The sequence below is a fragment of the Macrobrachium nipponense genome, chromosome 11 (assembly GCF_015104395.2).
Source record: "Macrobrachium nipponense isolate FS-2020 chromosome 11, ASM1510439v2, whole genome shotgun sequence".
NCBI classification, from domain to species: Eukaryota; Metazoa; Arthropoda; class Malacostraca; order Decapoda; family Palaemonidae; genus Macrobrachium; species Macrobrachium nipponense.
The window spans coordinates 55,825,291-55,845,202 of NC_061087.1; the positions used below are offsets into that span (position 1 = coordinate 55,825,291).

General features: G+C 41.3%; 1 protein-coding gene across 3 annotated transcripts in view; it reads left to right on the forward strand.

Moving 5' to 3' along the window:
• Positions 1-19,912, forward strand: part of LOC135206054 (transmembrane protein 39A-like) — a 387,090-nt gene that overhangs the window by 223,208 nt on the left and 143,970 nt on the right. For all 3 annotated transcript variants that reach the window (XR_010312668.1, XM_064237257.1, XM_064237246.1), the window contains exons 5-6: positions 1,022-1,120; positions 16,864-16,967. Coding sequence is in view for 2 of the 3 variants with exons in the window: in XM_064237257.1 (XP_064093327.1) it covers positions 1,022-1,120; positions 16,864-16,967 (203 nt within the window). In the remaining variant the exon portion in view is untranslated. The remainder of the gene's footprint in view (positions 1-1,021; positions 1,121-16,863; positions 16,968-19,912) is intronic.

Genomic DNA, 19,912 nt, shown 5'->3' on the forward strand with positions numbered 1-19,912 from the left:
CTTTACTTTGCTAGAGGTGTTTAACTGAACATTACCATTGATTTATCTATCGGGTGGTTGTAAAAATATTAACTTAATGTGATAAAGCAAAACTTGCATATAATGGATTCCTCTACGTCTTGGACGGAGCAAGCATTACTGCAGTTGAGATAATATTTTGGCAGTCTTTGCAAAGCTAGGCTACATACTGAAACCAAAGAGGTGGTAAGGGAAGAGAAAGCAGACAAGTCTTTCAAATAACCAATTGTAGTTGTTATTGAATGTTTTACAGAAACTGAAAGATAGCCTAGCTACTAGTCCTAATTTGTCTTCTGCTTTGACAAAAATGATATAGAAAGTGAAATTCAGTAGTGAGTGACCCCACCAATCCTTGCATTTGTTGTGAATTCTATTTGTGATGGGGGCTAGGGGTGTTCATAAACCTAAAAGGTTTGCTAAAACTAAAGATATCAGTAGTTGTACAGAAATAAATGATTAGCTGGTCATATGGTCGAATGAGTTTCTCATGCATTGCCATAGACCAAAATGTCTTGCTTGTTTTTGTCTTGCTTTCAAATGGCTTGCCCCAAAAAGTCTGCTGCCAAATCAGCTGGTGCTTAAAGGGCTGAGCCAGATCACCTTTGCCCAAACATCTGTGCCCAGATGTAAAAATATTGTATTGTTTTAATATGTTTTGAATAGGCTACAGTGGACCCCCTGTATTTGTGTTCTCGGGATTTGAAGACTCACTAATTCACAGATTTTTCTTTGGAACATCTAAAAATTATTCGCATGAGGACTCGCTCATTTGTGGGTTTCTCTGTGGAAAGTATCTATAAAATTATGCCAACTCTGTCCATCCATTTTTCATACTGAAGGCAAAAATAAGGCAGTGGAACCTACAAAATGTTCATAATTTTTTTTTATTATTCAAGTTTCTGAAGCTTCTGTAAATTTTTTGTTGAAATTTTATTTCTAATTCAACCGTTACTCATGTGATGTAAAAAAATTAATTTTAGCGATTATCTCTTTTAATTGGCAGAGTGGTATTTGTGTGTGTTATTGCTGCGCTCTTGGGCTTCTGCCTTTACACAATCAGTGATGCTCTTACATACATAAAGATTCTGGCTTTGGGATATCCGTAAGTATTCAGATAGCAAAGTTAATTTATTTTTTAAACCGATCACCTCATGATAGCCATGTGTTCCAGTTCATTTTCCAGACATGCTTCAAAACTAAAGAAGTTGAAGAGCTCCCACTTTGTCTGCATGTCTGGGCTCCACTGTGCCTTATCATGGTGTTGAAAACAATACAAGTGTGCTTGTTAACCTAAGCAGATGCATTTGATTTGCATCTAGATATTTCAAGTCTTAATGGTCATTTCTCATTTGATTTCACCTTAAAATTGTCTGTTCATTCCTGCTAGAGTAATTTCCATTTGGTGAGTTTCTTTGTATTGTATGTATGGATGTTACTAAATAAGACTTGAAAGTGTCTGATACAGCATTAGTTATTTGGTAGTAAGCAGCTGTAAAATTAACTGGTATCTATCATTGTTTTCAGTATAATGAATTATTAGCTAGTTTTAAGTTTTATTTGTTCCTACACAATGTAGTACATACCTTTGGTCCTTGACAATAGGAATATGCCTACAGCAAAGCTGGAACATGGCCGTTAAAACTCTTGAACAAGGTGGTTAAGCAGTAACTAACGTCTGGTAGGCGGAGAGACCCGCCTGCCTGCATGTAAACATTCCACTTTGCTCTTGGCTGTCTTCTCATGAAGACGTGTTTTTGTGAGCTCTTGCTGACTGTCGTTGATCTAGATTTCCCCAGTGGTATCATTCTTGTATTGTTTTAATATGTTTTGAATATGCTACAGTGGACCCCCTGTATTTGTATTCTCGGGATTTGCGCACTCACTGATTCACAGATTTTTCTTTGGAACATCTAAAAATTATTCGCGGGAGGACTCGCTCATTTGCGGGTTTCTCTGTGGAAAGTATCTATAAAATTATTCACGGGCCCTGCTATTCGCAGGTCCAAGTTTTTCCCTGCAGCAACATTCTGTATTTTCATGTTATTTACTGTATAATATGTGCCATAAGTATTATAATAGTAATGTTAAAACATATGGTACTTATTGGTGATGAATGTTGAATATAGATGATGTTGATATTAGTATAGCTCTGTAGCCTGAGGAATGACAATGAAGATAGACTGCACAGCAAAGTAGAAGAGTTACATATCCCATGAGGGCACCTCTTCACCTTCTTCATGAGGCACTTCATCAGGGATTTTGGGAGGCACCACCTTCTTGAGGTAATTGTACATCTGCACAAACAAGGAATGATACGGCTTCTCTATTTCATCAATAATTAATACAGGCAGTCCCTGGTTATCAGCCATCTGGTTTTATGCTGCTTGTCTAGCGCTATTATATTGACAATTTATGGTGCCGTAACGGGTTGAGTTCTGGTTATCGGTGCCATAATGGTGCTTATGGTGCCAATAACTGGTTATTTACAAGGATGCAAATGTCAAAGTGCTCAAAGATAAGAACAAGGCATTACTGCCTGTGTTCTGGATGCACAATCCCAAGCCCTGGATCACCAAAGTCCTTACAGAGTACTGGTTTCATCAAAACTTCATTCCTCAAGTTAGGAAAATACCTGGCTGATTTGAACATGGAATTCAAGGTGTTGCTGATTATGAATAATGTTGGTGGCCACCCTCTCGATCTTTATTACAAGTGAGTCTGCTCCAGTTCCTCCCTCCCAACACCACCTCTCCTCCATCCTATGGACCAGGGGGTGATTCATGCCTTCAAGGCACTCTACACCAGGAACTCCCTCCAGCACCTTGTTGATGCATGGACCGTGACAATGATTTTACGCCGAAAGCCTGTTGGCGTAAATTCACAGTTGCTACATGTCTGTCTGTCATCGACCAGTTACTGAAGGACATGAAGAAGGAGACCCTGAATGCATGCTAGAGTAAGTTGTGGCAGGACTGTGTCCATAATTATATGGGCTTCTCTCCTTAGGAAATCCAGCATTCTGCCATTAATGAGGCAGTCCAGTTGCCGAGAGTTCTTAGTGGTGAAGGCTTTGACGATATCACCGAGGATGAAGTCGGCACCCTCATTGATGCCCACTCTGTGACCCCCTGACTGACCAGGATTTGGAAGACCTGACAAAGTCTGCTAGCGAGGAAGAAAACACTCTAGGTTCAGGATAGGAGGAGGAGGAGGGCAGCCTGACTTTAGAATACCTGTCCCAAGCTAGGAGAATGATGAACAATGTCCAGGAGTATATTGCAACATGGGATCCTTACATGGAAAGCTCCTTAACGTTTTCCAACATTCTTGATATGGCATTGGAGACCTATAATCAAGTCTTCACCACCATGAAGAAGCAACAACAGCAGTTGCCAATCACCATGTCATCACACATATGAAGAAGGACCCTCCAAAGCCTCCTGAATTGCCTGAAGTGGTGCCTCTTCAATTACCTGAAGAAGTGCCTCCCAAATTGCCTGAAGAAGTGCTTCCCGAAGTGCCTCCTGAAGGTGAAGAGGCGCCCTCAGAGGAGATGTAACTCCTGCTTGGCTGTGCAGTCATATCTTTTGTCATACGTCGTACTGCATGGCTAATTCATCATCATCATCATCTTTAGTCAACATTCATTACTGGTGAGTACCCTATTTATGTATGTTTACCAGTTTAAAATTTTTTTTTTTTAATGTTCATGCATATATTGTTCTTTTCTCTCTCTCTCTCTCTCTCCCTTCCCTCTCTTCTCCTCTCTCCTCTCTCTATCTCTTCTCTCTCTCTCTCTCTCTCTCTCTTTCTTGTAATTTTACATACAATTGTTTTCTTGTAAAAAGAAAACTGGACGGCTTAAGGGGGCCGGCCGGCTAATGCCGTTTTTTAACGACAGGACTTTGACATTCATACCACTTAATAAGGTGACTTGGGACATCTCCAAACCGTATATGATTTTCACCTCTGACCTTCGGTTTTGTGACGCCAGGGCCATTTATCCCGAAAATAACCATTTTTCAAATTCTATCTCCTCCCTTGATATTTAATATTAAGACCTGGGATTACTACCATATATAGACCTGATGTAGACCTCCAATCAAATGGAGAGTTTTTTTTTCTAAAAGTCATTTGTATGCTAGATATGAATTTTTCAATATGGTAAAAAAATAAACCCTATAAATCACGAGAAAAAAATTTATAAAAAAAAGACGAAACAAAAATTGGAAAAAAGGGCTCTATTTGATTGTTCTATAATGTCTTTCTGAGTTATATACCAAATTCCTATGTTATAGCTTTAAAACTAAGTGAGGAGATAGATTTTGAAGGTCAATAAGTATAGTTTTGAGATACGGGCGTTCAAAGTTTTCCTTCGTATTTCTATAAAGACAATGTTAATAAATAATGATTATTATGAATGTATATTTCTTTTTTGTGTATTAATAAACCAAAACTATTTTATTTATCATAATTTAATCATAAATGATGATCCCTTTGCTCATATATCGTAGCCTAGGCATGATGACATTCTTGCCGAAACAAAGGTAAACAAACGTAAATGCAAGAGAATGTCAGAGGTGAAACTCGAAGGTGTACTCTCTTTTTACAAAGACAATTTAATAAATCATGATTATTATGAATTTCATATTCCATTTTGGGTATTAAAAAACCAAAACTATGTTATTTATCATAAATGAAGATCTCTTTGCTCAAAGATCGTAGCCTTGGGCACAGTGTGACGTGTGCTGTCAGGCAAGAAGGGGGCGTTACTAGGCAACCCTCCCCTCTCTCTTCACTAACTACGCGTATATTATGATATTCTGTAATAATACTTGAGCGATTTTTCTTCGTCTGTATGTTAGCGAGATGTTTTTCTTGTCTTTTCCTCATTGGCATGGTGAACTTCTTGCCGAAACATACATAAACATACGTAAAAGCAAGCGAATGTCACGAGGTGACACTCGAACGTGTAGTCTACTTGAAGTCTGTGGTCCTACTGATTCATGGTTGAACCAGATACTCGCAGCTCGCTTCTACGAGCCAGGGAATCTCTACAGATGCCATTTCTCACAATTTCTTTGCCAATAATTATCAAAATTTACGATAACAGAAGAAATATTGCATTTTCTTGTACGGTTGAATGTTTTAGGCTTATTGAGTTATGTTTACTAATTACCCTGTAACTACGAAAGTAAGAGGAATTTTGACGAAATATTTCATATACATATTCTCAATTGCCATATGAAGCTCCATGAATTTTTTCATGACTTTGCATTTTTCGCCCTATACCACCATATACTATAGGGGTTCCGGCCGGCCCCCTTAAATAGTAACTGTATGAAAGAAAACTTGCATGGGTGAATACTTATGGGGGATTGGATTATTTTCATGTACATAACTAAGTCATACAGTGTGTATGTAAGGTTTACTTTGAAGTAGTATTAGTAATATTTAAAAGATTAATATGTATGTACCATAATAGGATGATATTTTAATGTATATTTGATGTAGGGATACTTTGAGCTTTACATGTTTGAGATAGGCAGTTATAAGCATTTTTAGATGGGGTTCCAAGTATTTGCTGGTTCTAGCTACTCAGGGGGGCAGGTCTTGTATGCATCCCCTGCAAATACAAGGGGGGAACACTGTACTGTGTTTGATATTAATAATTAATGTACAAATCCACTTTTTGTGATAGCCCTGCAAGCTCTTGTTTAGGATGGTTCTTTGTCATAACAAAGGACCCTCCTTTCCCATGTTGCGGTCTTCATGCAGTCATGGTGTCATCTCATCAGATACACGAGTTCCACATGAAGGTGTCGTTATCTTCATCCTCGTCATCATCGTCTTCTGCTGCCTCCTCCCCTTCTTCTCCTAGACTTAGTTGGCTTAATAAGAAGGTAGAATCTCTGCCCTTAGGAAGCTCCGCCAGTGGGACTTCGAAGGGTCTGTCTCATTTCACAGAGGAAGCAATTAGAGCAATTTTAGGCTATCCTAATCCATTTGGGGCTATGACCAGTTATGCTTACCCCTAGGTATAGTGTTTTGGGAAGCTATAGGAGTGCAGACTTCAGCTCTTGCTCCTACCACGGGGTCTAGATATTCTGTCTCATACTGCATCGGGCAGAGCTCATTTGCTAGACACTCCAAGTATATGAGCCTCTATGGGGGATTGTGCATCCAAATTCAGTACTGGAGAGACAGCTTACCGTCTTTATTCTGGCGCAGGACAGGAGAAGGGTGCTAGTCATCCAGTGACTTGCCCCTGCTTGTCATCACAAGCATTAGTGCATTACAAGTTCTTTAGAATGTCTTTCTTTTGGGACAGGACATCTTGAGAGTTGGAGAGGAGGTTCTCAATGCAGTCCACTTCTTTCTTTTCCCTCTACTTCCTGGCTTACACCTGGATAAGCAAGGGAATAAGAGGAACTGCACAGTTTTCTCCCAAGAGTTCAGCTGCTAGAGCTCATGTTCCTGGTTTGGTCCTAAGATCTCACCAGACATACATTCAAGCTGTTCAGGAGGGATAGCACTAGAAGGTCTGTAACTCCATCTCTCCAGTGTCCCCCATTCTAGGAACAAGCAGTTTGGCATGAACTAGTTGTTTTCGGTCTCCTGTTGTTGCCATAGAAGCTTTCCTCTGGGACAGCTTCACCTTTGCTCTCTTCATTAGAGAATGAATGAGGTATGCTTCCAGTTCTTATTCTTTTTCTCTTGAAGGTGAATGAAGAAAGAATTAGGTTGGTGCTCGATCAACAGGAACCTATGAATATACTTGTGTATTCTCCTCATGACATGCCTTTCTTATCAGTTGCACCATTCCAAGTAATAGGCACATACCTGTAGGTTGGTTCTTCTGGCGTGTGACAGAGAGAAGTATCTTCTCTTAATTAACCTGAAACTCATGGCAGCCTTTCAGGCCTCCCAAGAGTTTCCAGTTTTGGTATTGTTTAGCAACAACACCACAGGAGTGTCATTCACCGAACAAGAGGGTTTCATTCCCTCCTGTTTCAGTTAACATGCAGATGCTTGAGTTTATTTGTAGTGCACTCTATAGCTCTGTAAGTCGAAAGCATTCCAAGCGGGAGTGTACTTCCAAGCAAATCAGCCTGCGGAGTTGAGTGAGGGGCAGAGTACTGCTTCTTCACAAAGATATTGTTCGTCATAGTGTTGTTTCTTCCCTGTCAAGGGTTTACTGCTAATTTGAACCTCTGTCCTGCCATCTCAGATCTAAGTCTCTGAGTGTTTTTGATACTCGCTTGTGGTTCTTATCTCGTGCTCCGCATACACCATTGCGAGAATCATCAGACAGAGATACAGTTCTCCCCCACGTTTATACGGGAATAGGTTCCAGAACCTGCCACGGAAATGCAAAAAAACATGGCAAGCAAAAATTTTCTCAAAAAATGCTCTTTTAAAATGTTTATATTAACATTTCACTGACCAATTTGGTAGTTAAAACAAAAAATATACCTTAAGTATCATACTAAAATAATTTAATATAATTTCAAATAAAAATACACCCCAAAACATCATCCCAAAATAACCTTACATTACAGTCTTCTACTACTGTTACTAAGTAGGCGATATACACCCCTAAAACAGCTATGACTGCCTATCTTAACAGTTCATTGCCAAACTTGACAGTTCAAGCAAAAATATACCTCAAAATATCATCCCAGAACACCCTAATATAATTTCAAAGTCATGTTGCAAAATTATGTACCAACCAACCAACTGTTATTCTTAAGTATCCCCTACCATTCAGACGCACGTTTTCTTTGGCCTATGTAACTTTGTGCATCATGCTGTGCCTACAGTTAATGCATATTGATATTTTATGGTGTAGCAAGATGATTTGAAATTATATTGTTAAGTATTTTAGGATTTTACTATTGTATAGAGCATATCTAAAATACTTGGGTAGTTTAGGGTGATAGGACAAGTATGTACCTCCAAACAGAAAGCTATAATTGTTACGTTATATTAGTATTTTCGTGGTTACGTACAAATAAATTTATGATAAACAAAATTATTTCGTACAGTAAGTTCTTCGTTTACGTCATATTGTGGTTAGTTCTTGCCATCTCCTGTAGATTTATTATAAATTCTTCTCTCTCTCTCTCTCTCTCTCTCTCTCTCTCTCTCTCTCTCTCTCTCTCTCTCTCTCTCTCTCTCTCTCTCTCTCTCTCTCTCTCTCTCTCTCTATACATATACAGTACGTTCCCTAATTATGTGAGAATTTGGTCAATCCACGGCCTCACAGAACTGGAAATCACAGATTTCGATACACATATTTTATGGGCCAAGGCAAATGGCAACTTACCCAGTCAAACTATTTCACTGCCCATTTTCAATACTTTCTATGTAATGTACTATATTTTTTTTAATATGAAATTGTTCTTATGGATAGATAAAACATTAAAAAGGTTTTAAAAGTTTTAATAACTTAAAAAACTTAAAATTACACCCAGGATGGAGAAAACTCCCAAATGCAAACACTGCCACTATTGGGTGCAAGTGTACTGTATGATACAGTCATATCCTGCTGTAAAAATCTTTATAAAACCTTTTGGGTAGAATTTCCTATACCCATCCTATGCCAAAAAAACCTTTAAAATCCACTATTTCATCCTCCATGAAGAATTCTTCTGCAGAAGGAAGGCTTTGTGAACCATTTGAGGTTTAAGGGACTGGTGGATCATGCATGTCTTCACTCCTGTTAGGCCTAACAAACTTGGTTATAAGTGCCTGACTCAGTTCCTTTGTCCGTCATGTTCACTATGTAATCGTTTTCATCTTAATTTACTCTGTTATACAAAAGAAATGATAAAAATTTAAAATTTGATATGAAATTACAATTTCTTAAGAAAAGTTTAGATTGAATGAATCTCTCTCTCTCTCTCTCTCTCTCTCTCTCTCTCTCTCTCTCTCTCTCTCTCTCTCTCTCTCTCTCTCTCTCTCTCAAACACATCTGATTTTTGAATGGATCACTATTCAAGTAATCAAATACTTTTGTATATATATTTTTTTACTTACTGGGCTTAACGCAAGTCGTTGGTTAAGAATTGCCCTTAGTAACTAAGCTTGATGTTACATCATTCCTTTAGGCCAAACATTTGCTTTTAGAATATGTTTACCAGCCATGAGCTATTAGCAAGACACCGCACCAGTAACAGTTACCTTAGAACAATCCTTTTACACTCGTGATTGTTCACTTGACATAGGCTATTCTCAAGCCGAAGGTAATTATTACCTTAAGGCTATTCTCAAGCCGAAGGTAATTATTACCTTAAAGTAATTCTAGAATGTTATCCATTCTTTTATCCCAAAATATTTTCATTTATTTACTTAATGGGACTAGGCTACATTTGTGCTGGTTGAGATAGCTTGGGATTGGGAATCCGTTGAGGCCGGAGACCCAATTCCAGAAGAAGAGGGAACCAGTTGCTCTTGTCCCAATCCGGGGCTACTAGAGCAACTTGCCCTTTGAAAGACCTGAGTTTGTTCAGGACTTTCAATAGAGGATTCACTGGAGGAAAGATGTATATCTTCTTCCACTGATTCCAATCTATGGACAAGGCGTCATTGGCATAAGCCAGAGGGTCCAGGTTGGGAGCCACATAACATGGGAGCTTGTGGTTCGATTGTGATGCGAAAAGATCCACCTGGAGGCCTGGGACCTTTTGGCATATCCACTGGAATGAGCGCCTGTCCAGAGACCACTCCGATTCTAGAGGAACTGAGCGAGACAGGGCGTCTGCTATTACGTTCCTTACTCCCGCCAGGTGAGTGGAGGATAGATGCCATTTGTATTTGGCTGCTAGCGAGAAAATGGCTATCATGACGTGGTTCACGTGACTTGATTTGGATCCTCCCCTGTTGATGCAGTGTACTACTACTGCACTGTCCAATACCAGCTTGATATGGGATTTCTTGGCTGGTAGGAGCCTCTTCAATGTGAGGAATACTGCCATAGCTCTGATACATTTATGTGAAGCTGGCGGAACTGAGGTGACCAAGTCCCTTGTACTTTCTTGAATAGGGAGTATCCTCCCCATCCGCTTAGAGAAGCATCCGTGTGGATAACCAACGCCGGAGGGGTAAATTGAAGAGGGATCGACTTGGATAGGTTCTTGACCTCCGCCCAGGGGCGGAGTCGTTTGCGGAGAATCGGCGGGATGGGTGACAACTTGTCTCAAGATTTGTTGTTTGCTCTTGAGCGCCAGACCCGGTTTATATCTTTCAGTCTTGCCTTCAGCAGAACATCTGTAACTGATGCATACTGGAGAGAGCCTAGGATTCTTTCCTGGTTTCTCCTTGATGTTAGTTTGCATTTGAGAAATTGCCCTGTTGCTTTGGCTATTTCCTTCCTTTTGACCAACGGAATTGACAGAGTGTGGGAGTTCAAGTCCCATTGAATGCTGAGCCATTGAAAGCGGGAGTCCGGCGTTAGCCTGGACTTGATCTTGTTTATCTGGAACCCCAGATGTTCCAGAAACTGTATTACTTTGACCGTAGCTTTGTGGCATTCTTCGACGGTTGTTGCCCAAATGAGCCAATCGTCCAGATACGCTACTACCATTATTCCCTGGGATCTTAGTTGTTGAACTACTGATTCTGCCAACTTCGTGAATACCCTGGGGGCCACGTTCAACCCGAAGGGCATCACTTTGAAGGAGAATGCCTGGTCTCCCAGTCTGAAGCTTAGATACGGACGGAAGTGCCTTGTAATTGGAATATGATAGTATGCGTTTGTAAGATCGATAGAGGTGGTGACGGCCCCACGGGGAAGTAAGGTCCGCACCTGCGAGATAGTCAGCATTTTGAACTTGTCGCAACGAATGAATAAGTTTAGACGGGACAAGTCTAAGATTATTCTTCGTTTGGCTGAGCATTTCTTTGGCACGCTGAACAAGCATCCTTGAAACTTTAAATGCTTGACTCGTGATACTACCCCTTTCTGAAGGAGTTCTTGTGCATACTCCGTCAATTCCTTTGTTGGTTTTTGAAGGAAGGTCTTGGATGGAGGAGGACCTTTGATCCAACTCCATCCCAGTCCCTTGGACACAATACTTTGTGCCCAATTGCTGAATCCCCATTTGTGTTGATAGAGAAACAGTCTCCCTCCTGCCTGAGGGTTCTCACTGACTTGGGGCGGGGCATGATCCACGTCCTCCCCGGAAGTGCTTACCTCTGCTAGGTGCTCTTCCACCACCTCTTTGGCGAAATGCACCTCTAGGCCTACTTCCCCTTCCGAACCTATTAAAGGCTTGGAACGCCTGACCTTCAAAGACTGGGTTGAAGGCCGGAGATACTGCGTACGAGGTAGAGGGTTGATTTTGCGAGGTCAGTAGGAGTATTGGTTGGGACTGGTTCTTGGAGGTGGAAGGTTGTACCATCTGGGACACTGGCACAGCTTGTACCACCTGTTGTTGCTGAGCAGACTGGAAAGGTGGGAACTTTCTAGTCTTTTTCAGCTTTTTGGAAGCGGAGGAAGTAGGTTCGGGCTTCCTCTTAGCTGATAGGCCCCAGCGAACCTTAAGGCTCTGGTTAAGCCTTCTTGCTTCGTGCTGGACCTCATTAACCACAGCCTCTGGAAAGAGGTCAGCACCCCAGATTGAAGACGCTAGTAGTTTATTCGGCTCGTGCCGAATAGTCGCCTCTTGCAGTACATGTTTCCTGCAGTTGCGTCTTGCTATGGTAGTCGTACAGATCACACTGAACGGTGTGTGTCTGTGCTTTGGCCATAAGTTTAAATAGAGGTTCCGTTCCGTACGTCACTGCGGCAACCTCCGTCATCACTAGGGCATTTAAGGTCCTCCCTAACCTAGTCCTAGCATTGAATTCTGCTTGGATGAGGTTATCCGAAAGTCTATGGAGTCTCTCGCCAAATTGTGCTATTGCACAATCTGGCTTGAGCTTCCCTACTGTGAAAGTAGCTGGGAGATCCGCCCAAAGGTCTTCTGTTCCTGGAAGGAGGAGTGATGTTGGCTCTGTCTCCCTAAGTTGGGGCATAGGCTCGTCTTTCATGGCGGCCTGTAGAGTCAACTCTGCTAGCTTTGTGGTGAAAGGGAGAGGAGTTTCCCCCTCTGCCACAAAGATAGTAAAGGGGCTTTTGAAAGCCTGAAGCTTGGTATTTACACAATCCCAAACTTCTAAGCTCCTGAGCCACTCCCTTTGGGCTTGATCCCGGCTATAGATCACCGTTTCTTTCGGGATCCTATCCTCCCTTCTCATTGCCGTCTCTGTCAGACGAGCATAGCCAATAAATGGTGGTTGGAGGTTGGCAGGGTGAAACTCGAAGTCTTCTAATTTTCGAGTACCACAATCTGGCAACGTCAACATTCCGTCCTTAAAGGGGGCGTATGATGAGACCCTCCATGGATTATTCGTCGAGAAGGGAGGAAGGGAATCATAGTCCAGCATGGGTTGCGCCGCCATGCCAGACTGTGGGAGAACTGCTGCGGGATTCTCCCTGAGGCCCGCCATCAGATTCTCTTGGTTTGTCAGTCTCTCCAAAATGCTCCGGATTGACTGACCTGACTCCTCGAACGAGGTGGAGATGCGTGAAAACGTCTGGTCGAACCGGTCGTTGACAAGGTTTCCGACCAAGCTCCTCATTTGCTGCAATATATTTGCAGTAAATGCCTCAGTATCAAAAGGACTAGGGTCCTTGATAACCATAGGAGTCTTGGGACGTGTCCCTGTGGAAGTTGAAGGCTCAGGCTCCGTAGAAGCTTGGGCCTTATCCTTCGAGGACTTGCCCCTGGACCCTTTGGAGTGCGAAGTAGAAGAAGACTTCGACTTTTCTGCTCCGGGGTGGTGAGCCGGAGACTTATGAGGTGCGGAGGACGTGGTCTTCTTAGACGACGTCCTCTCTAGGGTCTTTAACTCCTGCTTCCCTTTCTCCTTAGGAATAGCTGAAGTGGATTTCAACATAGCCGAAATTTCGCTCTCCGAAAAGCCTTGGAAGGAAGTAGAAGAGTAATTAGGTGAAGAAGATCCAGAAAGACCCAAGGGAAGCCCTTGAGCCCCCAACAAACCTACCTCAACTAACAAGTTACCTGGTTCACCTACCGCCATTGGCTCTAAATTAAGGTCCAGGGTAGCCACTTCATCTGCGATTTCAGGATTGCCTTGGGCCGCCAGCGCCTGTGCCACCTGCTGCTGGATGGCGGAGATGTAAGGGGCCGCTGCTGCCGGGTCGACGAATCCGGTTGATTTCCCGCCCGGGAAGAGGCGGACAGCCATACTCTTGTCCAGGATGTATGGCTGCCCCTTAGTCACATTCTTCCCGAACCCGCCGACCCAGGCCCTCAGGGTTGCTGAAGCAGCGTCTTTCACGGCGGTAGCCTGGAAGAGAGGGTCATTGTAGTCCTTACAACGAAGCCCCAAAGTTATATGATTAATTATCTAAAACTATATGTCATTTATATCTCTTATAGGACTGTTGAATAATCAGTTATAAGCAATGTATTTTGGTATATATACTTACGCCGGAGGAAAACTGCTCTACCAGATCATAACATATTGAACAGGCTTCGTGGTGCCATACCACTATGTCACCATAGCGGATGGCGCAAGGGGGGTGAGTCCTGCAGACCTCGTGGCCACAGGGGTCCTGCAATATGGCATTGCAGCTGGATTCCTGACAATTGGTAGCCTGTAAGTGAACAGATACATGAGTATCGGTGGTTACTAACAGGACTAGCCCGTTATGAGATATAATACTCTGCAATATGCCGAAGTGAAAAATTTTTGGCATTAGCCCTATCCTGTTCTCCTGTAGAAATATGTCTGTGAGGCCTGGTATACTAGTCATAGTTTCCGGGGTACCGGAGTAAGGATAGACCAGGCGAAGTAAGGTAGCCTAGGCTAGCACAAACCGTCTCTTACATGCGATATGAATAAAACACAGTATTATCATCATAGAAAGGAAGGGAATCATAAGACAAAAGGAAAGCAACGTCCTAGAGAAGCTAGGCTAAACTACCTGGAAGGTAGGAAGCCCAACCCCTCGAGAGCTGGCCTCTGCCGATACGTAGAAACGGAGGGCGACGGCCAGGGTGGTAGGACTAAAAAGAGAGAGATAGGGGCCTATAACCCCACATGCCTAACAGACCTAGACAAAGGCACATGCATGCATGAGCACTGAGCTAAGACATAAAGGCATAGGATTCCCAGAAGTAAAATATATTAAGCACATCTTGCACCACATGTAGACATAAGCATAAATACTGCGCAGACATAGCTACAACGGTATGGGAGACCGAAGGAGCTAGAATGAATCACACACGAGGCGAGCCGGTAAGGCGAGCCTGAAGCCATGTCGTAGGAAGCACCGTAACAATACCTAAAAACAGCGGTAAAATTACGTGAAACACTTAGGCAGTACTTAACTTAGCTGCGGCGATGGCTTGAAGCTCCATGGTGCAAGAAATATCCAAAATAGAAGCACAAAAGCACTGAGAAGAAAAAACACGTGCGTTCAGGGTGCTGCTCACAGAAAGGATGACCGCTAGAGGCGCTGGTGTTGGCGTGGGTGAGCAAGTAGTAGAAGTTGCTAGCGCGGGCTGTGTACCAGCTCTCTCTAGCAAGGGGATTTTGTGGAGAAGAGATCTAAATGACAAGAGGCCCGTGGTAGTGGTTTCACTCGCCCCAGTACCATACCGACACCCTCTTTTATTTAGGGTGAGCGAGTCAGAATGCTCTGACATCCCCTTTTTATTTTTCTCTGGTAATGTTAGTATTATTTACCTTAGAAATATGAACTGAAAGGATATTTCACGAAGCGACACGGGCTGAGCCCAGAAATGTATTATATACTCATTTCTGTGAATAAACTTTTTTGTTCTCATTAATGTTTCTGCACTGATTTCCCTTTATAGTTAATCATATTAACCAGGTCTAGAGGATACTGATGATGCAAAAGACTGTAAAACATAATTAACTTACACAAAAATTATACATTCTGCAAATAACTGATAAATGCCACCAAAAATACAAAGTTGTAAATGGAAACGCACGGCCAGACTCGGACGACTGTTGATGACTCATGCTTGAGTCTCTCGGGCCTTCTCAATTCAAGATGGCATTGGTTGAACCCACCCAATAAAAATGTCCTGTTTTTAGCATAATGACACTGATATTGCATCACAATTAACTAAATATTAGGTTCAACTTTACAAAAAAAAAACACTTCCACTTTTTGTTATGTATTTCAAAAATATTCACATTTCAAAATATTCAGAACTTCAAAAATAATATTTCAAAATATTCATAATTTCATGCGTCTGTGTTGGGGGTCGATGTTTCCCAGCATGTTTATGGTCGGTAGTCCCCCGCACTGTTTTTTTTTTTTTTTTATGACAGTGCTGTGGCAACCACTTCGAAAGAACACACTTCCTTTCACTTAATAACATGTCAATATGGCTAAATTTTGTGTTGAAACTTCACTTAATAACATGTCAATATGGCTAAATATCGTATTGAAACATAACTAGAAACAATCACACCATATTCGCGGATGTGAGACACTATATGAGAAGTGTGAAAAATTACAACAGACATCCAAAAAAATAAATTTTCTTCCCAGATAAACATAGACGTCTTGATGGCGTAAACCTGTTGCTTACGTGTTATTCACTGAGATGGTTGCTGTGTTAGTGGTGAGTTTCGGCACTAAATTTGAAATAGTTTTCATACCAGAGCATTCGGTTGGTGTTCCCCCTCAGTCGGTATTCACCCACCTCACCCTACACCCTTCATGATGCCCTTGCAGCCATCTAAGGTCATTCCTGATACTGCAAACACTACCCCTTACTTAGCTGTACACCAGGTAGTACTCCAAATGCAGTCGCTTTGTCCTTTCCATGCTTGCACACTGTCATTTCACCTTGCTATCAGCAAGTGCTAAAACATCTAGTTTTCTTTCCTCATATAAATTAACAATCATGTATTTGTGTTTCTTCTCTTTGACATTACACTTCTATATATGTATTCAAAACCCCAACTCCTAGTATTTTATACTTTCTATGTCTTTATGCAGTATCAGTCCAAGGTATGAACCGCAGACCTCATGCCTCCGGCCATTTGGTAACTTTCACAATATGCAGAAGGCAGCAATATTGATTTTTTCATTTCTTGGGATATCAAAGAGGAAAATATTGTTTTTCCATTGTTTTCATGAGAAGTGGCTTATCTGCCATAGTATAGGGGCATTTCCTCTTACAACCTTGTAATAGGTTCTCCTCTGTTCTGAAGTATACAGGCAGTCCTCGGGGGCCAAGTACTGTTCTGATGGCATCGATAACTGGAAATCATAATCAGTGCATTTTGGCGTGGCAATTTTTGGCGCTAGACAAGCCCCATAAAACCAGACCTCCGGTAACTGAGGCTTCTGATAACTGGGAACTACCTGTATCATACTTGTACCCAAAACCAGAGGCCCTTACCAAGGCAACATTGTTCAAATGGTACTACTTACTTCACCTGCAGCAGCAGTCCTCAGTAAAGTGTCTTAGATTTCTGCCATTAAGGGGCCACTTCCTACCCCAAAAGTTTCACAACCTTTTCTTGGGCACTTCTCTGCATTAGGGCATAAGAATACCATGGCATTGGGTTTTTTTATCCTTTTTGGGCAGGTTTAAAATGTTTGATTATTTAATAGGCCTAAAAATGAATGATTACATGTTATTTGGTGAATATACATAAGTTCTTAGGTTAAATAAATTATATTTGCTGGATAGTTCAGTATCATATTCACCTAATGTTTCTCCATTCTGATGCTTTTTGTTTTGTTTTTCAACTTCAATTGTGTAGTCTAAATTGTAATTTCAGGTTTGTGTTTTACATCTTTATATTTGATATGGAAATCACATCTTTCTTAGAAGTCATTCCTGTACCAGCCAATTATAAGGAAGAGGGAACAAAGAACAGACAAGGTCAGTGTGCTCATGTTGTATTAGATTTGTAGTACGTATCTGTTTATTTAAGCTTTAATTCCCTATGTTTAAAAGAAAGGTGTCAGATTACTGGTTCAAAAAGGGATGCTGAGGTTCTTATAAAGGCTAAACTAAACTGTACCCATCAAATGTTAGCACTCCTTGATAGAGAAATCAGAGACTATTCAGTCAAATGAGTTGCTATGAAGGGAGGCAGCAGTTACCAAAGATTTCAATGAGGATAGTGAGTTATAGATGTGACATGCCCTCCTATTTACAAATTGACCTGGAAAGATGTGGTGGAGGTGGATAGTATAACTTTTTGGTGTTCTGTAGCTTGCAGTCTATCATAGCAGCATCCATCCAGGACCATCAGAACAAAACACATCAGGCTTGGTGGAATGGTCAGTGATCCAGCAGTCCTTTGGGCTTGTGACTGGCTTTTTTTGTGCCAAGCCAGAGCAGGTTAAAGCTGTAAATTTCTTCTTTGATTCAAGTTGTTCTGACTAGGTAAGTCATTCTTATCTGTAACTCATGTCTGTTTTCCTTTCTTTCAGTATTTTGATTGCTGGTAGAGAAAAAAAAAGTTGGTTTGTGTGAAGTCATATTTTATTCTTTCTATGTATTATTTTGTTGTGGGGTTGATTAGGTTAGGCAATTTTTAATTAAACTGTAGTTTTTTTATTTAATGTTGTGCGTGTGGGTGAGGGATTGTTTAATATTAGTGTTTGTCTTCTTTTTTCATTGCAGTGTAATAGATGGGAATGAGTAAGGGGAGGCTCCCCTTCGCTTGTTCTCAACGGTGGAAGCTGAAGACAGTTTTGCCAGTTGGTTGTGGTCCTTATTTTTTCTAAGCCCAACAGCAAAGTGGAAGTATGCTGGCTAGCATACTATCACGTGGCTGCTGAGTTGGGAAGACTTTGCTGGCGTGCAATTGGGAACTGAAGTGGAACCTCAAGCAACAACAGGCTGTCATTGAGCATTAACTTCAGGAAATTGAGCACTTGAGCAAGCAGACAGCTACATTGAGGGAGGTCAATGACTCCAAGCTACACATCTACGAGCAGCTGGAAATATCGATTTAGGGACTAGAAAAGAACAACCAGAGGCTCTGCAGAATTAATGTGCAGGAACAGTTGGTTGCAACCCAGGAAAAGGAAAGAAGATTACAGGCAGTCCCCCGGTTACGACAGGGATTCCGTTCTTGAGATGCGTTGTGAGACAAAAATCGTCGTAAGCTGGAACATCATCAAAAATCCTAAGAAAACCTTACTTTTAATGCTTTGGGTGCATTAAAAACTATGTAAACTGCATTCTTATTGCATTTTTATCATAAAAAAATCCTTCAAATATTGATTTCTGGGTCGACCTGTGTTCGCCGGTGAAAAGATTCTTTTAGCCTCTTTTCTGATATAAATACTTTCTAAATATACCAGAGAAAAAGTTAGCATTGGTATGCAGAGGTTACTACCCTCGCGCGAGCACCCAAAGGGCATCGTGTATAAAGTTTGGGGCGTGTGAAAACCACTATTCACAGGTCTCCTGCCACTTAGAGTATTCCTTCTCAAAACCCCAATATGGGGTGTGCTGTGACAACGGTCACTCCCACATCGCCTCCGTACTACCACTGTTGACGTCCGATGCGAGCGCCACTACTCAATCTTTTCTAGAAACTTTCCAGCAAAAGACGCATTTTTCGCTTGGTACTTTGTATTTTGTGATTAATTCAAGATGGCTTCAGCTCAGATGTCTCCGACACCTAAGTTGAGTACCCCAATTTCTGTTTTTTATATATATTATGAAAATGGCAGTCTCATTATAGACCCGTGAGCCCGTTTATAGTATTGCGGGAACACGGCGTCTCGGCCATCTTGAATGCTACAAGCGGGAACGCATGGCAAAGTTGATATTGTTTACGAGTTAATATTTTAGCTGCGGTTATTTCAATACGTTACCCTTTTTCACATGTTTGTGTAAGCAATACATATACTGCGGACATGTCATGGGATACCGTCTCACCGCGATATAATTATCAGTTCTATATTTTTTTAAATTCAGATGTTATTTAAGGGGATAGTCGTTCATTGTCCCTCACGTGCGGTCGTATGCGTAACCCTGACATGTTCTGATAATGACAGTCATCTAAAATAAATAGTATTGCTATACGAGAGGGGGAGATCCTACATAAGGCTTCCTTTAATAGATAATTTCGGGACCACGGCGTAGTCTGTAGCGTTTATGAGAGAGAGGGGGAATACTGGTACCACTTCCCTCTCTTTCTTTCTCTCCCATTTCTCTCTCTTTATTGGTTTAGCCCTGTCTCCCTCTCTCTATTGAGCTTCTCTCTAACAATTATATTGAACTTGTGTTAAAAGTTTTATTTTAATGTTAATTAGTCTAGTATGCTTCACTGTAGTGACTGAAAGTAATTTGTCCATGGGTAGTTACTATCCTATCTAACTTCTAATTAACCCTTTACTGCCGAATGGACGTATTTTACGCCGACATTTTTTGTCTCTCGTGTGCCAACTGGACGTATTTTACGTCGACATACAAAAGTTTTTTTAAAAATTCGCGGAAAAATACTTTTAGGCCTACCAGCCGAAAACTCTTGAATCATGCGCCTTGGGGGATGCTGGGAGTTCACGGATCAAGGCGTTGTTTTGTTTACAATCGTTACGCAGGCGCGCAAGCGCGAATTTCTTTCTTGCCGCACTAAAAAGTATCTGTGACACATCTCGGAAATTATTTCGTCACTTTGCATTATTTTTGTACCATTGTAAATTAGCCGTTACATGAGGTATTATATATGAAAATGTGCGCATTTTTATGTAGAATACAACAATAAAATACTCATGATTGTAGCTTTTATCAGTTTTGAGATATTTTCATATAAATAACGATAATTGCCAAAATTTTAACCTTCAGTCAACTTTGACTCTACT